The following is a 23883-nucleotide window of genomic DNA, read 5'->3' as shown; positions in this document are numbered from 1 at the left end:
ATTTACAGTGTCAAAAAATTGAAAGTAGTATAAATAGTCATCAATAAGCAAATTGATAAACAAATTAAGACATTCATATAATGAGATGCAGATAAAAATGAATGAACTACAACTATAAGCATTAATATACAGAGAAAATCCTAAAAAAACAATGCTGAGTAGAAACACAGAAGGAACTGTATGTGATATATAACTTATGTATGTAGATTTTTTAAAAAAGCAACACTAAATGAATTGTATATGTTTACATACATATATTTAAAGTGTAAAAACTTGGAGAAGGAATATACACTAACTTTAGGACTTGATTCCTTCTAGGAGGTGATATATTCTGAAAGTGAACTTAAGGAGGCTTCGATCTCTCTTATGTTTTACTTCTTGAGAGAAAGAATAAAGAGGGAGAGAGAGAAAGAGGGAGAAGCCAGCCCCTGCCAGATGAGTGACAATACAGGAGAACCCAAACTGAAGAGAATGCACAATCTGTCATCTTGACAATCTAGCTGCCGGATCCTTCCTTTTGTCATATCTAAGCCTTCAGTAGTCTTGTGTAAATATCCTGGCTTGGTCTCAGCTGTGCTACTGAGAACTGAGGAAAAAAACAATTCACACTTTCGCCCTAGGGTTAGCAGGACCTCCTAATACCTGGTGATTGATGGGGATAGTGTATGGGGGAAAAGGGGGGATGCAGGGGGCGGCAGTGAGCTCTCAGAGAAGTTCAGAAGGACGATGCAAAGGGAGATATAACAGATGGGGCAAAAGAGAACACATTAAAAGCAGCCAAGGCAATAGGGCAAAGTAACTACTTTGTCATCATTTCATAACCTGGACGAAATTCAGAGTTAAAATTGGCTTACAAAATTTCAACTGTAGGGAGATCTCAGCCCCTACCTCCCCATAACATGCCCTCAAATTGTATAGCGACCAAGGTATCAAAAGGCCAAGAGTCCTGGGCCCTATCTGTCAACCCTCTTGCCCTATTTGGAGCAACCTTTGGTTGTCAGTATCTCATACAGTTTCTCTTCATTTTCAAAGTAATATGAAAAGAAAGGAGACACTCACCTCCATGTGGACTTGTAAATATATCCTTTGTGACCTTGTGTGTGAATGGCTTGGACAAGTCTCTATCTGGAGATGAGTGTGCAGAGACCTTGGCTATGGACTGATTCAATAGTCAGGCCCCTGCAGGGGTGATGCTGCTGTGCTGCTGCCACTTTTCTGCTTTAGTCAACTAACACCTGCTGCACAGGCTGTTTCTCCAGTTACCTCACCTTCCCCCCAGCATTCTAAAGGCTGTGACTGCACAATGAAAGTGTCTACCAGGCTCTCATCACGGATCTTTCCCAGCACTCTCTGATTACTTACCACCTCCAAGGCTATGTACTTCTTAAACAGGATCCCTTACTCTCCAGGCTTATAAAACAACCTGAAATCATACTGGTTCCCAACACACTTCTCCATCCTGGACTGCCTCTCCCTCTTAATCAAAGATACAGTTTGTCTTTTTAAGACTTTAAGAGATTAGGATATTACCATTAATTGATAATCATCAATGCTCACCTTTTTTTCTGAGTCCTTTTCCTTCAGCTAAATGTGCTATCACCAACGTTGCTACACTATCTGACTCGTCATACCTCTCTGAATTTAGTTAAACTCTGACCACATCATGTCTGTTAGTGCTTCTTCCTCTCCCTGGCCAGTCTGAAACAGTTTAGGTAAACTTGTAGGACAACATACTCTTGGAAAACTCAACATTCTTATTAGTATGAATTTTATTCTGTTTCTAATAAACAGGCTACTGTCTGAGACTTGGGTATCGTTTTCATTATTTATTACACAGGAAATTTTAATATAATACCCCCACTACCTTACCCCTGTGTAGTGGTATAAAATTCACTTGCATGACTTCATTTAATCTCACAGAAAAAGAATCTGCCTCCACAATTACTCAGCCTTCTGCCTACAAGCAAATCACATTTTCCTTTTTAAGGAAAGGAAAGTTCTAGAATACATTTTCCCTGACTCTAGCCTCAGCTCTCTCCCCTCTTCTTACATCTTTCAGCCTAGTTAAATCAATATTCTTTCAGATATCTACTTTTACTTTTCAACTATCCACACTCTCAGACTTCCTATAAATCATGCTCTTCATCTGAAAGCTTCTTTTGCAATATGTCAACACAAAATCTATCTTTTCCTATCTATCTTTTTCAAAGCCAACTCCAATATCTTCACACAGCCTTAGCTAACAATGAGGAGAAAAAGGGTGAATGACTATTTAACCCACATGCAACAGCCCAGAACATCTTCTGAACATGGATTCTCTAGTCCAGGTAGGAAGGGGTCCAGGTTTGGCCAATTCAAACACCCCAATCTCTGGCCACAGCAAACGGTCCGGGGATGTGCATGTGACCCCCACACACGTGACCCATGCTAAGCCAACAAGATTCCCCTGGCCTTTTCCCTCAAGTTACAGGTAAAGACCTTCTCTTAGCAATGAGGCTGCTAAGTTGGAAGGATATGAATTTTGGGCAGTTGGCAGCTGTCATGCCCATGCTGTGACAGAGCTTGTCAGAGAAATAAACCCTCTAGTGACAGGGGAAAAGGGAACTGAGATTGGGGGTGGTGATAAAAAAAGTCTTAGCTTTTTCTATAAGATTCTTTTTTTCTCCCCAAATGAGAATAAAGTGACCGATATCCTTAGAACTTAATAATCTCCCTCTTCACCACCCCCCAAAAAAACCCCTAAGAAAATCAAATCAAAAGGGGTGGGTGTGCATCTCAAAGGTGGGGGGGGACCTGTGAACAAAGGCCATCAGAAAGGAAAAGCGGAAGTATGGGTAGGTAAGCAATAATACTAGCTTTCCTGGGGGTGAGTGGAGTATACAATGGATAGCAGTGGGACATGAGGCTGAAAGGGGGACTGAGGCCATATTCACATCCTTTGAGGCAAGGGGAGGTGCATGGAACTGGTCAAGCTCTCTAACAGACTGAAGCAGGTGGCTGAATACCAGCTCTTTCCAAACAACTCTTTTCTGTGGAAAAAATGTTCAGTTATTTACTTCACTTAATTCTTATTTTGTAATAGTGCCCATTCACCAAGTGATCTGTAAGAGTTTAAAGCTGTTCAAACCCTTGAGAAGAGGCAGTCACATCCATACATTTGAACTGTGGTACTAAAACCCAATCCTCACAGTACGGTTCTATAAATCAGTCCTCTAAAGAGCTACTGCAATTAAACAGCCAGTGTGAAATTGCCCAGCTCTTGGCCAGGCCTGGAGTTCTTTATCCTAGGAGCAAGAACTCCATTCTTGTGAGTTCACTCCATTATCAGCATATTCTACAGGAATGATATATTCTGGCAGACAGCAGCTTTTCATTCTCCATTAATATTTATTGAGTACCCCTCTGGTGAAAGTGGAAGGCAATTTGATAAGATATGCCAAGAGCCTTAAGTGTGTTCATTCCAAGAATCCACCTAAGGAAATAGAAGCACATATACAACGTGTATATAAAATTTATGCAGGAAAATGATCAGTGAACTGAAAATATTATAAGCAATCTAATTTCCAAAAATAATGGAACAGTTAAGTCATGGGCTAGCCATATGATGAAATAACAGGCAGCCATTAGAGGTATTTTTTTTTTTTTTTGGGCTGTGCCACGTGGCTTGCAGGATCTTAGTTCCCTGGCCAGGGACTGAACTCAAGCCCCAGCAGTGAAAATGCCAAGTCCTAACCACTGGACCGCTAGGGAATTCCCCATTCGAGATTATTTTTATATGAGTTTTAAAATGACATGTAAAGGAGATTGTGTTCTAATATTAAGTCAGAAAAGGAGATATATAATTGTACATCCAGTGTGACCAATCATATAAACTTTAAAAATTATTAAAAAAAAATTAGATACACACACAAACATACACATCTATCTCAACACAATATATTAACATGGTTGTCCCTGGGTTCTAGGATTATGAGCTTTTCTCTAGCTACTTTATAATTCTCTGTGCTCTCCAAATATTCAACTATGAGCATGTACTCTTTTGATAACCATAATATAGAAGTAAAAACTGTAAAGAAATATAATAAAATACGGTTATCTTTAGGTAGTCAGATTATAGGCAACCTTTATAATTTTCTGAATTTTCTAAATTTGATTATACACAAGTGCTATTTTTTAACATATAGCATATTTACTCAGATGATATGCACACATTAAACACTGCACATGAAGTTTTAGAAATATGTGAGACAGAACAATGATGATACTTACACAAACGTAGTGATTACAGCTTCATAATAAGTGTGTGTGCATGTGAAGAAGCATGGGAAATGTCCATAGAGAGAGTTGTTTGAAAATGAAAAGCAGTTTTTGTGATTAAAAATCTTCCAACAAACAAAAGTCCAGGATCAGATGGCTTCACAGGCGAATTCTATCAAACATTTAGAGAAGAGCTAAATAACACTCATCCTTCTCAAACTCTTCCAAAAAATTGCAGAGGAAGGAACACTTACAAACTCATTCTATGAGGCCACCATTACCCTGATACCAAAACCAGACAAAGATACTACAAAAAGAGAAAATTACAGACCAATATCACTGATGAATTTAGATGTAAAAATCCTCAACAAAATACTAGCAAACAGAATCCAACAACACATTAAAAGGATCATACACCATGATCCCTGGAATGCAAGGATTCTTCAGTATACACAAATCAATCAATGTGATACACCATATTAACAAATTGAAGGATAAAAACCACATGATCATCTCAATAGATGCAGAAAAAGCTTCTGACAAAATTCAACACCCATTTATGATAAAAACTCTCCAGAAGGTGGGCACAGAGGGAACCTACCTCAACATAATAAAGGCCACATATGACAAACCCACAGCAAACATCATTCTCAGTGGTGAACAACTGCAAGCATTCCCTCTAAGATCAGGAACAAGACAAGGATGTCCACTCTCGCCACTACTATTCAACGTAGGTTTGGAAGTCCTTGCCACAGCAATCAGAGAAGAAAAAGAAATCAAAGGAATCCAAATTGGAAAAGAAGAAGTAAAACTCTCACTGTTCGCAGATGACATGATACTATACATAGAAAATCCTAAAGATGCCACAAGAAAACTACTTGAGCTAATCAATGAATCTGGTAAAGCTGCAGGATATAAAATTAACACACAGAAATCTCTTGCATTTCTATACACTAACAATGAAAGATCAGAAAGAGAAATTAAGGAAACAATCCCAATCCCATTCACAATTGCGACAAAAAGAATAAAATACCTAGGAATAAATCTAACTAATGAGGTAAAAGACCTGTACTCAGAAAACTATAAGACACTAATGAAAGAAACCAAAGATGACACAAACAGATGGAGAGATATACCATGTTCTTAGATTGGAAGAATCAACATTGTGAAAATGACTATACCACCCAAAGCAATCTACAGATTCTATGCAATCCCTATCAAACTACCAATGGCATTTTTTACAGAACTAGAACAAAAAATCCTAAACTTTGTATGGAGACACAAAAGACCCCGAATAGCCAAAGCAATCTTGAGGGAAAAAAATGGAGCTGGAGGAATCAGACTCCCTGACTTCAGACTATACTACAAAAATATACTAATCAAGACAATATGGTACCAGCACAAAAACAGAAATACAGATCAACGGAACAGGATAGAAAGCCCAGAGATAAACTATGGTCAACTAATCTATGACAAAGGAGCCAAGGATATACAGTGGAGAAAAGGCAGCCTCTTCAATAAGTGGTGCTGGGAAAACTGGACTGCTACATGAAAAAAGAATGAAATTAGAACACTCCCTAACACCATACACAAAAATAAACTCAATATGGATTAAAGACCTAAACGTAAGGCTATCACTATAAAACTCTTAGAGGAAACACAGGAAGAACACTCTTTGACATAAACCACAGCAAGATCTTTTTTGACCCACCTCCTAGAGTAATGGAAATAAAAACAAAAATAAATAAGTAGGATCTAATGAAACTTAAAAGCTTCTGCACAGCAAAGGAAACAATAAGCAAGAAGAAAAGACAGCCCTCAGAACAGAAGAAAATATTTGCAAATGAATCAACAGACAAAGGATTAATCTCCAAAATATATAAACAGTTCACCCAGCTCAATATCAAAAAAAAAAAACAACCCAATCAAAAAATGGGCAGAAGACCTAAACAGGCATTTCTCCAAAGAAGACATACGGAGGGCCAAGAGGCACATGAAAAGCTGCTCAACATCACTAATTTTTAGAGAAATGCAAATCAAAACTACAATGAGGTATCACCTCACACCGGTTAGAATGGGCATCATCAGAAAGTGTACAAAGAGTAAATGCTGGAGAAGGTGTGGAGAAAAGGGAACACTCTTGCACTGTTGGTGGGAATGTAAATTGATACAGCATGGAGAACACTATGGAGGTTCCTTGAAAAACTAAAAACAGAGTTACCATATGACCCAGCACTCTCACTACTGGCATATATCCAGAGAACATCATAATTTAAAAAGACACATGCACCCCAATGTTCACTGCAGCACTGTTTACAATAGCAAGGTCATGGAAGCAACCTAAACGCCCATCAACAGATGAATGGATAAAGAAGATGTGGTACATATATACAACGGAATATTACTCAGCCGTAAAAAGGAACAAAATTGGGACATTTGTAGAGACATGGATGGACCTAGAGACTGTCATACAAGGTGAAGTGAGTGAGAAAGAGAAAAACAAATATCGTATATTAATACATATATGCAGAATCTAGAAAAATGGTACAGATCAGCTGGTTTGCAAGGCAGAAACAGAGACACAGATGTAGAGAACAAACACAGGGACACCAAGTGGGGAAAGTGTGTGGGGGGGCAGAATTGGGAGATTGGGATTGCCACATATACATTACTTATTAGAAAAAAAAATCAAATTGTACACTTTAAATGTATGTAGTTTATTGTATGTCAATGATATCTCAATAAAAGTTCTTTAAAAAAAAAAAGAAAATTGGGCTTCCTAGGTGGCGCAGTGGTCAAGAATCCGCCTGCCAATGCAGGCGACACGGGTTCACCCCTGCTCCAAGAAGATCCCACATGCCGTGGAGCAACTAAGCCCGTGAGCCACAACTACTTAGCCCATGTGCCACAACTACTGTAGCCTGCGCGCCCAGAGCCTCTGCTCTGCAACAAGAGAAGCCACTACAACGAGGAGCCCGCGCACCACAATGAAGAGTAGCCCCCTGCTCGTCGCAACTAGAGAAAGACTGCATGCAGCAGTGAAGACCCAACACACCCAATAAATAAGTTAATTTTAAAAAAAAGGAAGAAAATTAAAAGCAGTTTTGTGTACTTTTGTAAAATTAAACACTGGTTCCCCCCCACAACATTTTATCATGAAAACTTTCAACCATACAACTAAGTTGAAAGAATTTACAGTGAACATCTGTATAACCACCTGGATTCTACCATTAATATTTCACTATACTTAACTATCATACATCTATCCATCCCTCTATCCATCTTATTGCTCCACCTTTTTTTTTAAGTTGAGGTACAGTTAATTTACAATATTATATTAGTTTCAGATACACAACATAGTGATCCAAAATTTCTGCAGATTATACTCCATTTAAAGTTTCTATAAAATACTGGCTGTATTTCCTGTGCTGTACAATATATCCTTGTAACATTTATCATATATAGTAGTTTGTACCTCTTAATCCCCTAGTATAATTATTTTTAAAGCAATATATCACATACACAAAAAAGCTATAGCATTTGTCTCAGCTCTAATTCCAAATTTTTAAACAATCTCATAAGTAGAAGAAAATTAAGCAGCACTGAAGTAGATAAATGGACAATGAGTCTGCTGATTCACTGTTTCAACTGGCAACAGGCTTTCTCCTTCCACATCAGTTCTAAGCATATCACCTCTAAGCACCCCTTCCCTCATTACTCTTATATCCCAATATAACTGCTACTTGCCTCAGGGGAGCTATAAAGTGGTGAAGTCACTAGGACAATCAAAGAACCAAGAGAAACATTACAATTTTAATTATATTTTCAATTATTGGGAGGAAAAAAGCATGTAGTTGATTAGTAAAGAAAACAGAGGGGGAAAAGGCAGTTCAGGCTGAAGTTATGATCTCTCATGGTTGTGATGTTAAGATTGCTTCCTGGAATATCACCAAAGATTCCTTAGAGATTCTTCTGAGGCAAGACAGAGACCAGGAGAAGCACGGATTAACTGGCTTCAGTTAGCCTCGTGCAACAGTTATGCTAATGAACACCACCAATGCCAAGGCTGAATGCCTTTCCATTAGGTGACAATGCGGGGAGGCTTTACATTTGTTCTTCTTTGTCTCCTAAGAATCCCCAGTAGTCTCCGGGAGGCCTTCAGGCAAACCGGGCTACTCTAGACTACTCTAGACAAATCATGTCACAGTTCCTACCTCGTAGGCCTTCTATCATCTGTCGCTAGACTCCTGACCCAGACGCCCACAGTGTCCAGAACACCACATAAACCTTTAACAAAGAGACAGATGAGAATGAAGAGCATTCATGAGTGTTGAGAGGAGAAAAAAAGAAGGGCCTATGATATTTTCTTCTTTAGAACACAGAGAACCTGTACATTCACAAACAGTGACAGACATGTGACAGTGATAAATACTTGCCAACATTCTATTTGTATCAGAACTGAACTAAAAGTTATATTTAATGAGGCCAGAACATGTTAAAAAATTAGAGCATCACTCAAAAATAGAGAATTGTTGCCAGACTATTTTCAAGCCTTAATGTTAAAAAGTCATTGGTAATTATATTTCTAAAACTCAACTTCATTTATATCTAAGTATTTTATGTGTGAAAAAAAATCCTAAAGGATATGTACCAAAATATTAACACTGGGGAAATAAGTGATTTTTACTTATTTCCTTTTGGGTATTTTCTTATCTATTTTGCAGTAAGCATATAATTTTTTAATATTCCAATTTTTTGATGAGGGGCGCTCAATTTGATGAAAATAAATGCTTCCACACTTTTAGGTAGGAATACACATACTATTTCTGGAATCCCTCACCTTGAATTTTACTGTCACCCTCTCTCAAATGATCTCCTTCTAGGTAAATTATATCAAATATTAACAGCAATCAAGTTCAACTGGTTCAATCTAGGATCCAAACCATAACTGAAGTTAGATCACATTAAAAACAACTAAACCTAGACTTGATTGCCACCATTTACCAAAAAACGACTCCTTGGGTTTTTGTTTCTGTGGGTTTTTAATGTTTTTTTGGCTGTGTTACGCAGCATGAAGGGATCTTAGCTCCCGGACCAGGGATCGAACTCGAGTCCTCTACAAGTGGCAGCGCTGGTCGTAACCACTGGACCAGCAGGGAAGTCCTGACTTCTTCTTTTTGAGTAAAGGGTCTATAGCAAATGATTCCCTAACAGCACTAGGCTGATTATGCTGTATATGTAAAGTATACCAAATAGTCACACCAAGAGGGGTCTGGCACTGGGATTAAAAAGTCTGCAATAATACTATGAGCCTGCCCCTCTAAAATGAGTCTCAGTCTCATCTGTCCTACCAAGGAACCTCAGCTTTACACACAACTCAACTCCTTGCCACATCTCAGCTCTGGACATTTCTAGGTGAGAAAGAACAGTCAGTGGAATCAGGACGAAGGGGGTTTTTCAACTCCAATTCTACCCAATGGCAAGTTACGAAACCTGATTCTCAATTTCCTCATCCGTAATAAAAACCACCTTGTGATAATACTCCAAGGATTAGAGAGATGTATGTTTAGTATCTATAGTAGGTACCCAGTAATTATGATATAACTGGTTTGCCTATGAGGCAGATATTAGTTCTTCCTTTTGATGCCAATGCTATATGGGGAGATTCCACTGTACTTAACATAAAATGCATATCTGAAAATAACTATTTGCCTGTGGGTGTACAAGTTGGCTGAATCCTGGACACAAGGAAGTTGGTTTCCCTGTACCTTCCTTTCCTGCCAGTGCCCTCTGAGTCTACTTCATGTTGCTTCTGATAGCCACTCTCACGACATCTACCCCAAAAGTAGGAGAGTCAGGCTGCACGGGCTTATAAGGTACTCATTTCCATGCACGCATTCCTTCTTCCCATTTCTTTCAGGGCCAGTCAACAGATAAAGTAGGGAGATGGAGAGTTGCCGGTTCACTTTATTTTCAAATTGGCAATAGAGCTACAGGCAAAAGCAGACGAAGACAAACAATATCATTTGGCAAAATACTAATGTCAGGTTGAGTTTTGCGTTTCCAAAGATAAAGCCAAGAGATATCTGCATTTTGTATTAATAAAACTTAATCCTGTCTTTTTCTTTTAGGAAAAGATTTTGTCGTTGGTTAAGTCTCCCCTCCAAATTGTCCCTCCCCCACCTTCCCTGCAGTGAGGTGACAACCATTTCACACCTGGGACTAGAGTTTCCAATATCATTTGGGGAAAGGAGATCTTCATTACAAAAAGACAGCTCCACCCAATAACCTACAACCATAGAACAGGCAGCTGGCACCTTTTTGAACACAACAGCAAGTCATTTTAAATAAACTTGATCCAATGACCAAAAGAACATGAAGGAGTCATGATTAGCTTTGAAGAGAGATCCACCTCTTTAAGACCACCAGCACGGGGAGGGAAGCAATGCAGAGATCCTGTACACAGCCCTCCTTAGTGCTTGTACAGTCCTTACCTGACAGTCAAAGTCCTGGAAGTTTCGTGTACCATTCTGTCAACAGAAGGCAGAAAACACAGTCAGTTTCCCCATGTGGCTTCCCCAAATGTGCAGCAAATTCAGTTCACAGTGACAGCAGTGCAGGTGCATCCTCCTGGTTGCCATAAAACTAAAATGGTTCTAATCAATAGACTTCAGAGGTGGCTGGGTGGGTTCCTAACACATGTTAGTAAAAAGTGTGTCTTTAGAGGTGGGGTTACACTTTGGCAGGCTTCCTGTGAAGATGAAGGAAAGGAGCATGGTTTCCCAGTAAAGTCTGTAACTTCTTTGTGTCTCCCTACCTAAGGAGAGCAGTGAGAGCTTGTGGGAAGAGAGAAAAACATGGGTCAGACTCTGAGAGCACATTCACAACCCACATGGGAGGAACCTGGGAGGAAAGGAGCTAGAGCCCAACCCTGAGAGGTGCAAAGGAAGGCAAGAGCCAGAGTACCCACGACAGGGAAGCAAAGAAAGGATTAAAAAGAGAACAAAGATATAGATGGATCAGAAATGGAAGATCTGAAATTTAACAAGGAAGAAAGGCAGTGTCACTGAAGGAGGGAAAGAGAGATAAAACAGAGTTCCTAATACACTGGTATATCCCAGGAAACTGCTAATAGGAAAAAGGACAAATCACTGAATCGTTTAAAAAGTAGAACACAGTCAAAAGATCCAAGGAGAATTCACCAAGCTTCTAAAAAGAGATTATATCATCCTAGTAATGTTTGATTGCAAAAAAAAAAAAAACCAATGGCAATGACTCAGAGGCATTTTTGTAGCATTTCAGATGCCAGAGTTGCAAGAGTATGACGTAAGAGTATAAAAAGGGTAATGAGTGATGTATTTGGGCGGAAAATAATCTTCTGACTTGATTTTTCATAAAGTAAAAGCTCCTCCCCTCTCATTATTCAGAAACTGTGTTATAACATATCTGTCTGCAACAGCTTCCAGAAGGTGTGGAGCTGTAATAATAATAAGCACCTTCCCAAAGCTGCTCTTTCAGAGAAGATCTAGGCATCTGATGCCAAGGGAGTGCTAAGCAATCCCACCCCCTTCAAGAAGATCCTCTTAAAAACAGTTCTGAATCCTACCACCCACACTGCTGGCAGGACAAAACAGAGGTTAAAGGCACAGCCCAGCATCGTTTCAAAAAAAAAAAAAAGGCCAAAGAAACAAACCGTCCTCCCCATGAGAGGAACTAGTAAAGTCAGCTGGGATGATGCAGAGTGGCATTATCCAGTACAGCAGCCACTAGCCACACATGTCAATTTAAACTAAAATTCAAAATTCAGTCTCGCTGTCACATTAGCCACATTTCAAATGCTCAACAGATACACATGGCCAATGGCTACTGTATTACTGGGCAGTGCAGATACAGAACATTTCCATTTATTGGACAGCACTGATCTAGAGACAAAAAACTTTCATGGTGGGGGTATAGCTCAGTGGTAGAGTGGTAGAGCAGTAGAGACAGAAAGCTTTTGAAGGAATAAGGTTATGGATGAGCAGCCCTTATTTCTGTAAAGTCACAACACATTACCAATCACAGAGAGACTTAGGTGACACTGAGAACAGGAGAGACAGTGGTGGAGGCAGCTAGTCTGAGGTATTAGTCCTGGCATGAAACCAAGTTCACAAAATAAAATCTGATGCAGTCACAGCATAGAACGATAACTAAGATGCCATGCAGATGGGACTGTGTAGCATATTTCCAAGGGATGCTGCCACTGGTAAAAAGGATCATAGTGTTCCATGGTTCCCACTAGCCCCATACAATTCCTGAGAACTCCTTCAGAGAAGTCATTGTGTTTAATTTCTAGTGAGACTATGAGAAGCAGAAGGAAGGGCCTTCTCATGGACTAAGGTAGATCACTGTAGTCGGATATACATGACCAGCTAGTGAGTCCCTGGTCGCTGATTCAACTTGCACCTTCTACCACACATAGCACAGGGCTGGGTGTAAGTCAGGTACGTGATATACATTTATAAAATGAATAAACCAATGTAACAAAATTAAATGCTGCAATATTTCTGTTAAGACTTTGAGTCGAAGACAACAAAAAATTCCACTGCATTCCAGTTTAAGTCATGATACGGTCATTAAATGAAAATAAAATAGGCTACAAAATGGTCTTCAAAGTTTGACCTCAACTACGTTAAAATATGCACTAAAAAGACTATAAGAAAAATACCAAAACATTAACAACAGCAGCTACTTCTGAATAGACAGATCATGGGTGATTGTAGTTTTCTTTATAATTTTCCACAATGAGCATGTACTTTGCCTTTTGTAATTAAAAAACTAGAAAAAAGGACTTGTATGGCACAAAAAATATGTTTGTAACTTAGTATTTTGTAATATACAATTTAAAGATTCATTTACTCTTTTTAGAAATAATTTATAATGATGTCAAAACAGACCATATTAGAGCGTCACTCTTACCAGGCTCCCAGAGATTATTTAGAAAGATTAGGGAAAATCACTCTAGTCTGAACTAAAATCTTGGTCCTGGAACACAGAGACACAAATTCTGATGAGCAATCTGAGAAGCAGCTGTCCCTGTATGCATGTTCTCTTCCTCACGATCAAGTGATCACAGTCATGAAGCATTTTGTGAGGCCCTGAAGCCTGAGATGAGCACAAAGGGAAATGCCAAAGGCAGAAAGATGCAATTCTCTCCAGAAACCAAAGTGATCTTTGTTGAGAGCCTAGCAAATAAACAGCTGCAAGCTCTGTATGCAATATACACAGCTAGACTCCCAAAGAAAAGGTATTAACAACCAGAGGAAGACTAACACTTGTAGTCTTGGCTTTTTCTTCTTTTTTTTTTGTAAAGGATGCCAGATCTTCTTGTAGAATGGCTTCAGGCTTCACAAATGATTGATCATCCTGGAGATACGATATGACTGGGTCAGTCTGACCGTGTTTGGCGTCCAGAACTTCCGAATGAAGATCATTAGCTGGTCCCCACTTGAGTGTGGTCAACTGAAGCCAATTCTCTGAACTCATTAAAAATTCAATACTACTCATTAGGTAGATTCTGAAAGGAGAAAGACCTCCCTGGGGCATTTCCTTGGGGACTTATTTGTCTCTGATATTTGTGGTACATGATTCCATTCCAACAAAACTTCCAGAAGTTTCAGGCTCTAGGTGCTTTCTTTTTATTTTCTGTCTATTTTGAATATACCTTTAGTTCCATGTTCAGAGAGATTCTTGCACTAAGCAGACTTAAATAGCAGAAATGGATTCAAGAAAAAAAAAAAAAGAATAATGTGGAGGAAGAGAAAAAAAAGAACAAATCAAGGAAAAAGAGAAATCATTACTGAAAGTTGCAGTCAAGGTAGAAGCCAGCTAAGGGGAGTGCTTCCTGGTGGAGGCTCAGTGCCAAATGCAGAAGGTAAATGAAGCAGCTCAAGAAAGTAAACTAAAAACAAGTAATTCTGTAAATCAACTATACGTCAACAACAATAATAAGAAGGATAAGAACAACAATGAAAAACAAAACCAAAAACAAAACAAGTAATTCTCTCAGTTCAAGCCTGGAGAACAAGCAAAAAGCAACCAAGAATATGTCAATGTATGAAGAGAAGTATGAAAAAAGGGAGGAAGGCAAGGAGGAAAGTTAAAAAAAACAAGTAGCTGCTAGAGAGAAAAGAAATGTAATTTCCCAACATAATATCTAGTTAAGAGCCACATATAGTTTCAAAACACAGAAAGCAACAGATACAGTGGAAAGAAAGACAAGATACGTTAAGACCTTAGAACCAACTAACAACAGGAAGAGATTTGGGGCAAATCTACCTGTTCTGTGAACTTGATGTGGGGGGCTGTGTCTGATTCACCACTCTATTCCCAATTCTGACACCAAGTAAATGCAATGAACATCATTTTGGAAGAGTTTACGAGTATCTCAAAATAGAGATCCTCAATTTGAGTGAAAAATGAATACCAAACAGGAAGGGTTACATCCAAATGATGAGCTCAGAACTACAGTGAGGAGTTGTTGTTAAAAAAGTAAAAGTTTTAGAAACAAGATAATTAAAAACAGTCAAAGAGAAAAGAATATGGCATTTCTACTTAAAAAAGGACAATAATTCTTACAAACAGAAAGTAGAAAGATGGGGAATTGTACAAGCAATATTGCACTTCACAAATACTCTTTAATGAAAATGTCAATAAACCTGTATTGTCTTTTTAAAAAGACCTTAGCATAAACCCCTTGGCCTGTCTCTTTGCCCCGGAGGTTACAAAAATGCTCATCCCTGGGTTCTCCCTGCTTCCTCTTATAATATCCTCCCTAGAGGGTCTACCTCACTTTCTACTGTAACAAACAAAGCAAATAACTTGTTTCTGTTCCCCCCACTAAATATTTATTCCCCTTCTTGATAGGTCCTCAATTCTGCTGAAGCCAATTGTGGTCTACCATTTATTTTCTTAAGCCTGGTCTTTGGCTTTCACAGGCTTGGCAGTATCTGAACTAACAGTAGGTAGAGGAGGGCAGGGAAAATGAAGCACAAACCAGTCAGCTCTCCTGCTTATACAGGGTCTGTTGGGTAAAAAGGTTGGAACAACCAGCTACGAGACGCAGCATATGGTGGGAAGAGCCCTAGGCCTGATCCAGGCTGAAGTCAACAGCTGTGGGGTCTAGTCCCGGCCTCACGACCTCACTGGACACCAATGTTGGACAAGTCATATAACCTTTCTGAGCTTCATCTGTAAAATGGAGTTAAAAATACCTTTAACTACTGACTTCACAAGAGGTTAGGAGATTCAAATTAGATAGTATTTGTGAAAATGCTCTGAAAATGGTTAAATGCTATTTTTAAAAAAATCATTTCATACTCCTGTGCAATTTCTGTCTCCAAAAAAACAAACACAAGTGCTGGCAGGTGCTTCTTTTCATCACTGGAGCCAAAACAAGTATGGCAAAATAACCCACTTCTTCACAATTCTGAGCTGTAGACAAAATCACAGGCATACTAAAATTAAACGGGAAAAGTACCAACAAATGACAAGAGAAAAGTTAACATAAGCCTCGCTTAAAGCTATTTTGAGAATGCTTCCTTATAGTCAGCTCAGGACAAATTTCTGCATTATAGGTTGGGTCTAGACTTCCTTTAGCTCCCTGGAAGGGCACAGCGATGTCTCTGGCTAAGAGTGTCTATGAGGAGAATGGACAGAAAGATGAAGTGAAATAATACTCTAGGCTTCTCCTTAAAGAGAGAGGGCAAGCCTCAAAGGTGATGCCAAAACATCTATAGGGTGAACATAGTGGAAAGGCCTCAGGTTGTGAAACAGGAAAGATCTGGGTTTCAATCCTGGCTTTGCCACTTACTGACTGGGCAAGCCCGTCTTTCAGTCAGATTTTCATCTGTTAAGTGAGGAATACTATCTACTTCAAAGGGATATTTTGATGATTAAGAGAGAAGGTATGTAAAGCACCTGGCACATAAAAGGTGCTTAATAAATAATAGCAGGATAGGCTATTAGGCAAAAATAAAACCTCCCCGAAAACAAAAAATTTCAAGATCTCTCCTCCTATTCAAACCTGGAGGCTTATACCCTAATAGCAGTGGTTCTCAACTGCGGAGAGTCTGCCCGCCAGGAGACATCTGACAACGTCTGGAGACATCTTTGGTTGTCATGACTCAGGGGTGCTACTGGCATCTAAAGGGTAGAGGACAAGGATGCTGTTAAACACCTTGCAATGCACAGAACAGTCTCCAACAACAAATAATTATCTAGCCCAAAACATTTATAGTGCCAAGACTGAGAAATCCTGCCCTATAGCAGGCATTCTTGGGTACGCAATCTGAGTAAGCTACTTTAGCTTTCTTAGCCCTAGTTCCCTCGTCAGCAATATGCAAATAAATTGATCTGTGTGTCCTACATCGCCAGGCCTTTGGGAGGATCAAATGAAATAATGGATGAGAAGCATTATCATCATTATACTTTTCAAAATGTACGCAATAGCACCCACTTACTGGGCAAAGATAGAAGCACTGATACACCGGGGGAGTGTGGGGTGTGATGGGGTAAAATTCTTTGGGAATGATACATCTGAAGGGGGCCTCTTGCCAATCTACTTCTATAAGGCTTGGCTGGAGTAGGGGAGTGCTCATGCTCATGAACTGTGATGGGCTAGGAGCACTTCCCAGGGAGAGAAGGGAGTGAGATGGAGCGTGGGAAGTGGGTAGGAACAGCACAGGCATATCAATGAAGAGCTAACAGATGCTAGGAAGTGAGACAGTGCTTGCTATCTTAGACTGCTCAGGCTGCCTGAGTGGCTTAAACAACAGAAATTTATCTTCCCACAGTTCTGGAGGCTGGAAGTCCAAGATCAAGGTTCCAGCAGGGTTCAGTTTTTGGTGAGCGCTCCCTTCTTGGCTTGCAGATGTGTTCTCACCTGGCTGCGTGTGGGGGTGGAGGTGTACCTCTCTCTTTTCCTCTCCCCCACTCTTCTTCTAGGGCCACTAGTTCCACCGGATTAGGGCTCTACTGTATGACCTCATTTAACCTGAGTCACCTCCTTAAAGGCCTTATCTCCAATAGTCACATGAGGAGCTAGGACTTCAACATATGAATTTTAGAGGGGGATGCAATTCTGCTCATAGCACTTGGGCACACATTAGGCATAGCCAAGGAATCACTATGGCCTCAGAGATGAGGACCCAGATGTTAATTCAATGCTTTTCTATGGTTATGGTCACTGAATCTTTTCTTTTCCAGCTGCCTTCTCTATGAGATATCCAGTCAATTAACTCCTGCAACTCTTTTTTTTTTTTTTTTTGGCTGTGCTGAGAAGCATGCAGTATCTTAGTTCCCAGACCTGAGATTGAACTCGCACCCCCTGCAGTGGAAGCACAGTCTTAACCACTGGACCACCAGGGAAGTCCCTCCTGCAACTCTTCATGTAGGTGCCTCAGGCATCCTGTGGACTTCCAGGGTCAGGGAAGAATCCTCCTCTTATTTGTGCCCCAGTCCTCAAATGTCTGAGATCCACCAGGTCATGGGTTTCCAACACTGTCTAACCAGAATCGCTTTAGGCTTTAGGCATGGCCCTCAATTTCGGAAGCTTTTCAAAAAGTTCACCCTGGACCAATTCAATTAGAACCTCTGGAGGTAGGACCTAGGCATGGGTCATTTTTAAATCTCCCAAAGTAATTCCAGTAAGCAGCCAAGGTTGAGGACCACTGATTATAGACAGGTGTGTGAGTCCTGTTCCCCTCCCCTCAGATCTCAATTTAGTTGTTCTAGAGTGGCACCCAGGAACCTGTGTTTTTAAACAGTTCCCCAGCTGATTCTGATGATCAGCCAGGTTTAGGACAGGCTACTACCTTCCTGAAGCTAAACTGCCTACCCCCACCTGCCTTTATTCATTTCTTTGGTTATACATAAACTTTACAGATGCAGACTTTATTTCCTTCTTCCTCTTTGTGGCATATCATTTTGGGGACAGCCCTTCACATGCACCAAATGACAGTGTTTAAAGGAAAAAGTTTTCTGAAAACATGAAGGGAAACAGCAGAGGAAAGCAAATGGGGGTTTAAAAAAATGTGTGCAGCTTGCCAAAAGAGAGAGCAAGAAATCTGGTGAAAGATAAAGGAAGGAGTGGGAGTGGGGATGGAAATGAAGTCACAGGGATGAGAATGGGGTTGGTAGGTTTCAATAGCAAATTAATGAACACATAGTAAGCCAACACCCCAGAAGTTGTAGGTGAAGGTCCTTGCTTTGGGCAAAAAAGATAACAGGCCCCTATCCCGACCTCATCCATCTTTACCCTTACTCTCCATTAATACTTCCCCCAGAAAAGGATTCAATGGACTCATCCACACCAAGCTAGAAGAGTATTTTAATAGGGGACAATAGCAATTAACCAAAAGAATAGGGCTTAAAAGAAGGAATTTCAGGCACATTTACTGAACGGAGGGGGAGAAGAGAGAGGATAAGCCCTTCTTAGCTTTTTGGTAACTCCTAGTATCACAGCACTGGTTACCTGCTGAATCCTAATGACTCTTAACTCTGATGCTCACTGTGTAGTCCTCTGACAAAAACATAAAAATGAGGAATAGTATCAACATCCAGGCACCCCTGATGAAAACCTCAACTAGACAGAAAGGTCACATCACAGACTTGACAAATTCTAAAGCAAGCACTGCAGCCTGTGTAAATCACCAGCCACGGATATTAAGTTTTCCTTACAGAAACTGAAAGTCAAGACACTTGGATTCTAAGTCAAACCCACTCTCATACTTTCTGCTTAACATCTCTGTCTGTAAAACAGGAAAATTCCAAGGATAAATTGATTGAATTTGGCCTGTGGAAACAAAAGTAGGAAGAAAGAAAGGGAGGCAAGACATCAAGAAGAAGGTTAAGAAATACACTTTTAAAAGAATTCTATCCATAGAAAGTCAAGTTAAATACATTTTGAGTTAGTTACTATTCAGATAATGTAGAAAAAGAACTAATCACAGAAGACTTACATATATTTTAGTGACAACAGCAGTCTTTACCTTATCATTTAGAAGTGGTTTGATCTCTGTGAGTTGAACATCCTGAAGTTCATCCATGAGGACAGATGAGAGTAGAGGATTCTCGAAAATAAATTAGTAACTCTGAAACAGAAGAGAAGTGAAGCAAAGGCTTAAATAAGGGTTTGGAAACATAACAGTCACACTACATCCATTCACTCAAATATTAGAGCTTACCATGTGTCATGCACTTGCTCAAGATGCTGAAGACACAGTAGACTCTAAACAGACTCTACGGCAAACAGACTCTAAAGTGGCCTCTGTGATCTCTGTGCCTCCTGGCATTCACACCCATGCATAATTCCCCACTCTGCTGAGTGTGGGTGGGACCCACGCCTTGCTTTTAACCATTAGAATATGGCAAAAGTGATAGAATGTACATGGGCATCTGTATATTGTTACATTACAAAATATTTTAACATCTGTCTTGTAGAGATATTAGCTTTGAAGAAGCAAGCTGGCATATTGTGAGAAGGCCATGTGGCAAGGAACAGCCTCCAGGCAAGAGCAAGAAACTAGGACCCTCAGTCCAATCACCTGCAAGGAACAGAGGGCTGCCAACAACCATATGGGCCTGGAAGCTGATTCTTCCCCAGTCGAGCCTCAGATGAGAAGCTAGCTCTGACCGGCACCTTGACTGCAGCCTTGCAGAGGACCCAGTCAACCCAGCCAGACTCCCAACCCCCTGAAACTGAGATGATAAATGTGTGTTGTTTTAAACCATTGAGTTTGCAGTAATATTTTTATGCAGCAACAGATACTCAATAGTCTTTGCCCTCATGGAGAATCCATTTTAGTTACCAAAGATGTATAAGTAAGAGAACAACATGCTCAGAGTTGACACTTCAGAAAGCAACAGTTTGGAGAGTGGAACAAAAACTGAAGGTTAATGCTGTAGCCTAGGATAAACAGAGAGAGGAACCAAGGCTAAGCTCACTAGCCTTCACCTGGGGAATCACAGCAGTAGAGGGAGAGTATGGTAGGCAGCCTCCACCACGGCCTCCAATGAGCACAATGATCCTTGACTCCTGATATCTGCACTCATATGTAATCTCCCACTCAAATAAATCAGGGGTGGCCTGCCTAAGTAACAGAATAGGGCAGAAGCAACAACATGTGACTTCTGAGGGGACAACATAAAAGCGATTATAGGGACTTCCCTGGTTAACACTCCGAGCTCCCAATGCAGGGCGCCCGGGTTTGATCCCTGGTCAGGGAACTAGATCCCACATGCATGCCATAACTAAGAGTTCGAATACCACAAGTAAGGAGCCAGCAAGTCACATAAGGAGCCTGCCTACCGCAGCTAAGACCCAGCACAACCAAATTAATAAAGTAATTTAAACAACAACAACATAAAATTTTTTAAAAAGGCATTATAGTTTCTGCATTAAGACACTGTAGTCTTAAGTCATTAGCTCTGGGGGAAAACAGTCACCATATTGTGAGGACATTCAAATAGCCCTCTGGGTAGAGGAATCAACTTGTCAGTACCAACCTACCAGCCATGTCAGGGAGCCACCTTGTAAACGGATTCTCCAGCCCCAATCAAGACTTCAAATGACTGCAGCCCTGGAGACGTCAGACTGCAACCACACGAGAGATCCTGAGCTTGCCCTTTGTAAGCCTGCTCCCCAGTTCCTGACCCAGGACCATGAGACACAATAAATAACTTTGTTCTGGAGTGATCTGTTACATAGCAATACATAACTAATACAGAGAGGGAGAAGTCAGGGAAAGTTGGAGTGAAGAGGCAGAGCCTCCATCCTACTGTACAGGAAGCCATGGGGAGAGGCTGCAAATACTGGACACTGCATGCAAGTGATTCCCACCCAGACTTCAAAGCTCTTGGCTTCATCTCCTCTGCCTCAGCCCTGCAGGAAAAATGCTAATTCAATGATTTGGGAATTTAGACATTCAACAACCACTTAATGAGTACTCATTATGCAAAGAATTATGGATGTTATGAAGAAGGTCCCTGCTTTCCAGGAGCTTACTAAAGAGTAGAGATGACAGCTATCTGTAAATCTAACTACAAAATGAGAAATAAAGAGGACCAGAGGAGGGACTTCCCTGGTGGTCCATTGGTTAAGAACCTGCCTTCCAATGCAGGGGACTCGAGTCCAATACCTGGTCAGGGAACTAAGATCCCGCATGCCGTGGGGCAACTAAGCCTGAGCACCACAACTACTGAGCCCATGTGGGCCATAACTAGAGAGCCCACGTGCCACAATTACAGAGCCCATGCCCTCTGTAGCCCTCACGCCACAACTGGAGAGAAGCCCATGCACCACAGCAGAGGATCCAGCACACTGCAACGCAGATCCCGTGTGCCACAACTAAGACCCGATGCAGCCAAAAAAAATAAATAAATAATTAAAGGAGCAGAGGAGAAAAATTATTTCTGATTGGTGGGAATCCTTCACAAGACATTAGTTTATTATATTAATCCATTTTTCTGTTTTTCCCTCCAGAGACAGGATGTATGGCTTTGACTTAGCTATGGACAGGGTATGTGTTCCAGGCAAGCTCTTAGCTATTAATGACCAATACGCCAAAATAAATCCTGCTCTCAACTATGACTGTGTTAAGGCTGACTAACGAAAGCTCTTCTACCATTACTTCGAAGAACTCAGAGGGTGCTCAAACTACGAACCCCACATGCCAACCACGAGGACCCCAAACATCTGTGCCACTCAGAGAGCATAAGCCCGATATTTAATCTCCTTACAGGACGTGGTTCTTTTCTCAGATCCCAGGCACCCTCTAAACTTGACTGAGCTACTGAATACCCAGAAACTGAATTTTTATTTTATTTTATTTTATTTTTGTATCGGTCACACTTCAAAAGGGGATGAGATGGCTTAGAACGTTTTATCACAAATTTCAGTCAGCATCTAAAATTTCTCTTTTATAGCCCCCACTTCGACGCAGTTAATTCCCAAAATATTGGCCTAACTGGGATCAACTCGCCATGTTCGTTAATCACACTATAAACTGTGGCTACTTTTCATCTGGACTTCACTATTCATCAGTAATTTTAAATGACAATTTTAAAGTTCTTTCTCCTATTATAAAGGTAATATGTGCTCACTTCAGAAAATGTGGAAACCACGGAATAACGAAAAGATATTTTACTCACAGTCCTTCCTTCTAAAAACAACCACTGTTAACATTTTTGTCCATTTCCATGTAAAATGGTGATTTCCTGAAACTGTTTTTCCAATCTGCCTATTTTATTCCCTACTTTAATTCACTCACTTGGAAGCAGGGCACTGCAAGATGTTAATTATTCAAATGTGACTCCGTGTGGAGAGGCCTGTCAAGGAGCCTCAGGGACAGAGGGAAGCCCAAGGTGCCTCCAAAGTGACGCATTCACTTAGTGTTCCCGTGCATTTTTTTAAAGATGAAGAAAAATGCAGTTTCTGCTAGGACAAATACTTAAACAAGGGCACAAATTAAATAAGAAGCCTGTCCCTATCAGCCAGGCCCAATGAAGTCAATGCAGGACACTGTGACTTAGGAACTGGCAACAAGACAGATGTTCACCTTCCACATTACAGGGGACCCAACACGTTCTTCCAGAGACTCAATTTTTGCTCAGTGTTCACTGCCCTGAACCCTTGCCAATGAGCAGTTTTATAAAACCTATAAGAAAACTAAGATCACATGGTGGAAAACTCCATCTCCAGATCCCTCAGCTACACAGACTGGCTCCCTCCTGGGGATCTAAGGCCTGCAGTGCCCTCATCTGCACAAATGATATGGCTGCCAGATTCCATCTTGGTACTAAGGGCTATTAATATTTTTAAAAGGCTAGTAGGGATTTTATAAACTGTAGCAGATAAGAACTCTTTTCCAGTTTTATGAGATACAGGAGAGAGTGACAAGTAAAAAACAGCCATCCTCAAACTGAGGAAGCAAGCCTTGTATCAAAAGGCTAGAAAGGGAAAGGGGAAAAGTATAATTCCTACTCTGGTCCTTATAATCTAAGGACCTTATGTTTAATCCTCCTTGTCCTCCCAGGAGTTATGTTTAACACTCCTCTGAGGTAGATATCTTCATTTCTTACTTTACAGGCAAGAAACTTAGGCTTAGAGAAGTTAAGTGACTTTTCCAATATTCACATCTAAGTAAGTAACAAGGCAAGGATTTTAAAAACCTTTGCTTTTCCCTCTATACCATAATGTCAATGCCAGACCCCCATCTACTGGTTATAGGACCCGGGGCAAGTCTCTTCCACTCTACCCACAGAGACACCTCCTTGAAATAAAGGTAATAGAAGCTTAGAGCAATCCTGTACTGCCATTGACTAAGATGCCTCAGAATGAAGGTTTGAGTTATCACACCAGGACAAGAACCCTCACTATCTCAGTAGCTAGCTGAGGACAAAGAGCACATGAAATGAGTAGGGAAACGTGAAGCAAAATCCCAGCTACTACTGGCACCCATTTTCACAAACGAGGGCTATTTTCTTGCTTGTTGTCAGAACAGTGACCCTAAAACTTTCATGTATAGTCTCACCTGGGCATCCTGTTTAGGATCTTAGGTATAATCAGCATTGAGCAGTGAGAGTCTA

At 40.5% G+C, this 23883-nt stretch overlaps 1 protein-coding gene across 10 annotated transcripts in view; it reads right to left on the bottom strand.

Annotated features, from left to right (window-relative positions):
• Positions 1-23883, bottom strand: part of NDRG3 (NDRG family member 3) — a 69977-nt gene that overhangs the window by 31772 nt on the left and 14322 nt on the right. For 3 of the 10 annotated variants that reach the window (XM_057701292.1, XM_057701295.1, XM_057701294.1), the window contains 3 exons: positions 19287-19388; positions 16336-16440; positions 10752-10787 (listed from right to left, as the gene is read on the bottom strand). In XM_057701292.1, coding sequence (XP_057557275.1) covers positions 10752-10787; positions 16336-16440; positions 19287-19343 — 198 coding nt within the window. In that variant the 5' untranslated portion in view covers positions 19344-19388. Of the gene's footprint in view, positions 1-8471; positions 8545-10751; positions 10788-16321; positions 16441-19286; positions 19389-23883 lie in introns of those variants that run through there. The other 7 variants (XM_057701296.1, XM_057701299.1, XM_057701297.1 and 4 more) reach the window with 4 other exon arrangements.

This window comes from Hippopotamus amphibius, chromosome 12, assembly GCF_030028045.1.
Source record: "Hippopotamus amphibius kiboko isolate mHipAmp2 chromosome 12, mHipAmp2.hap2, whole genome shotgun sequence".
NCBI lineage: Eukaryota > Metazoa > Chordata > Mammalia > Artiodactyla > Hippopotamidae > Hippopotamus > Hippopotamus amphibius.
Note: the sequence above shows the minus strand (reverse complement) of the source record. Positions and strands in the feature narration are given on the sequence as shown.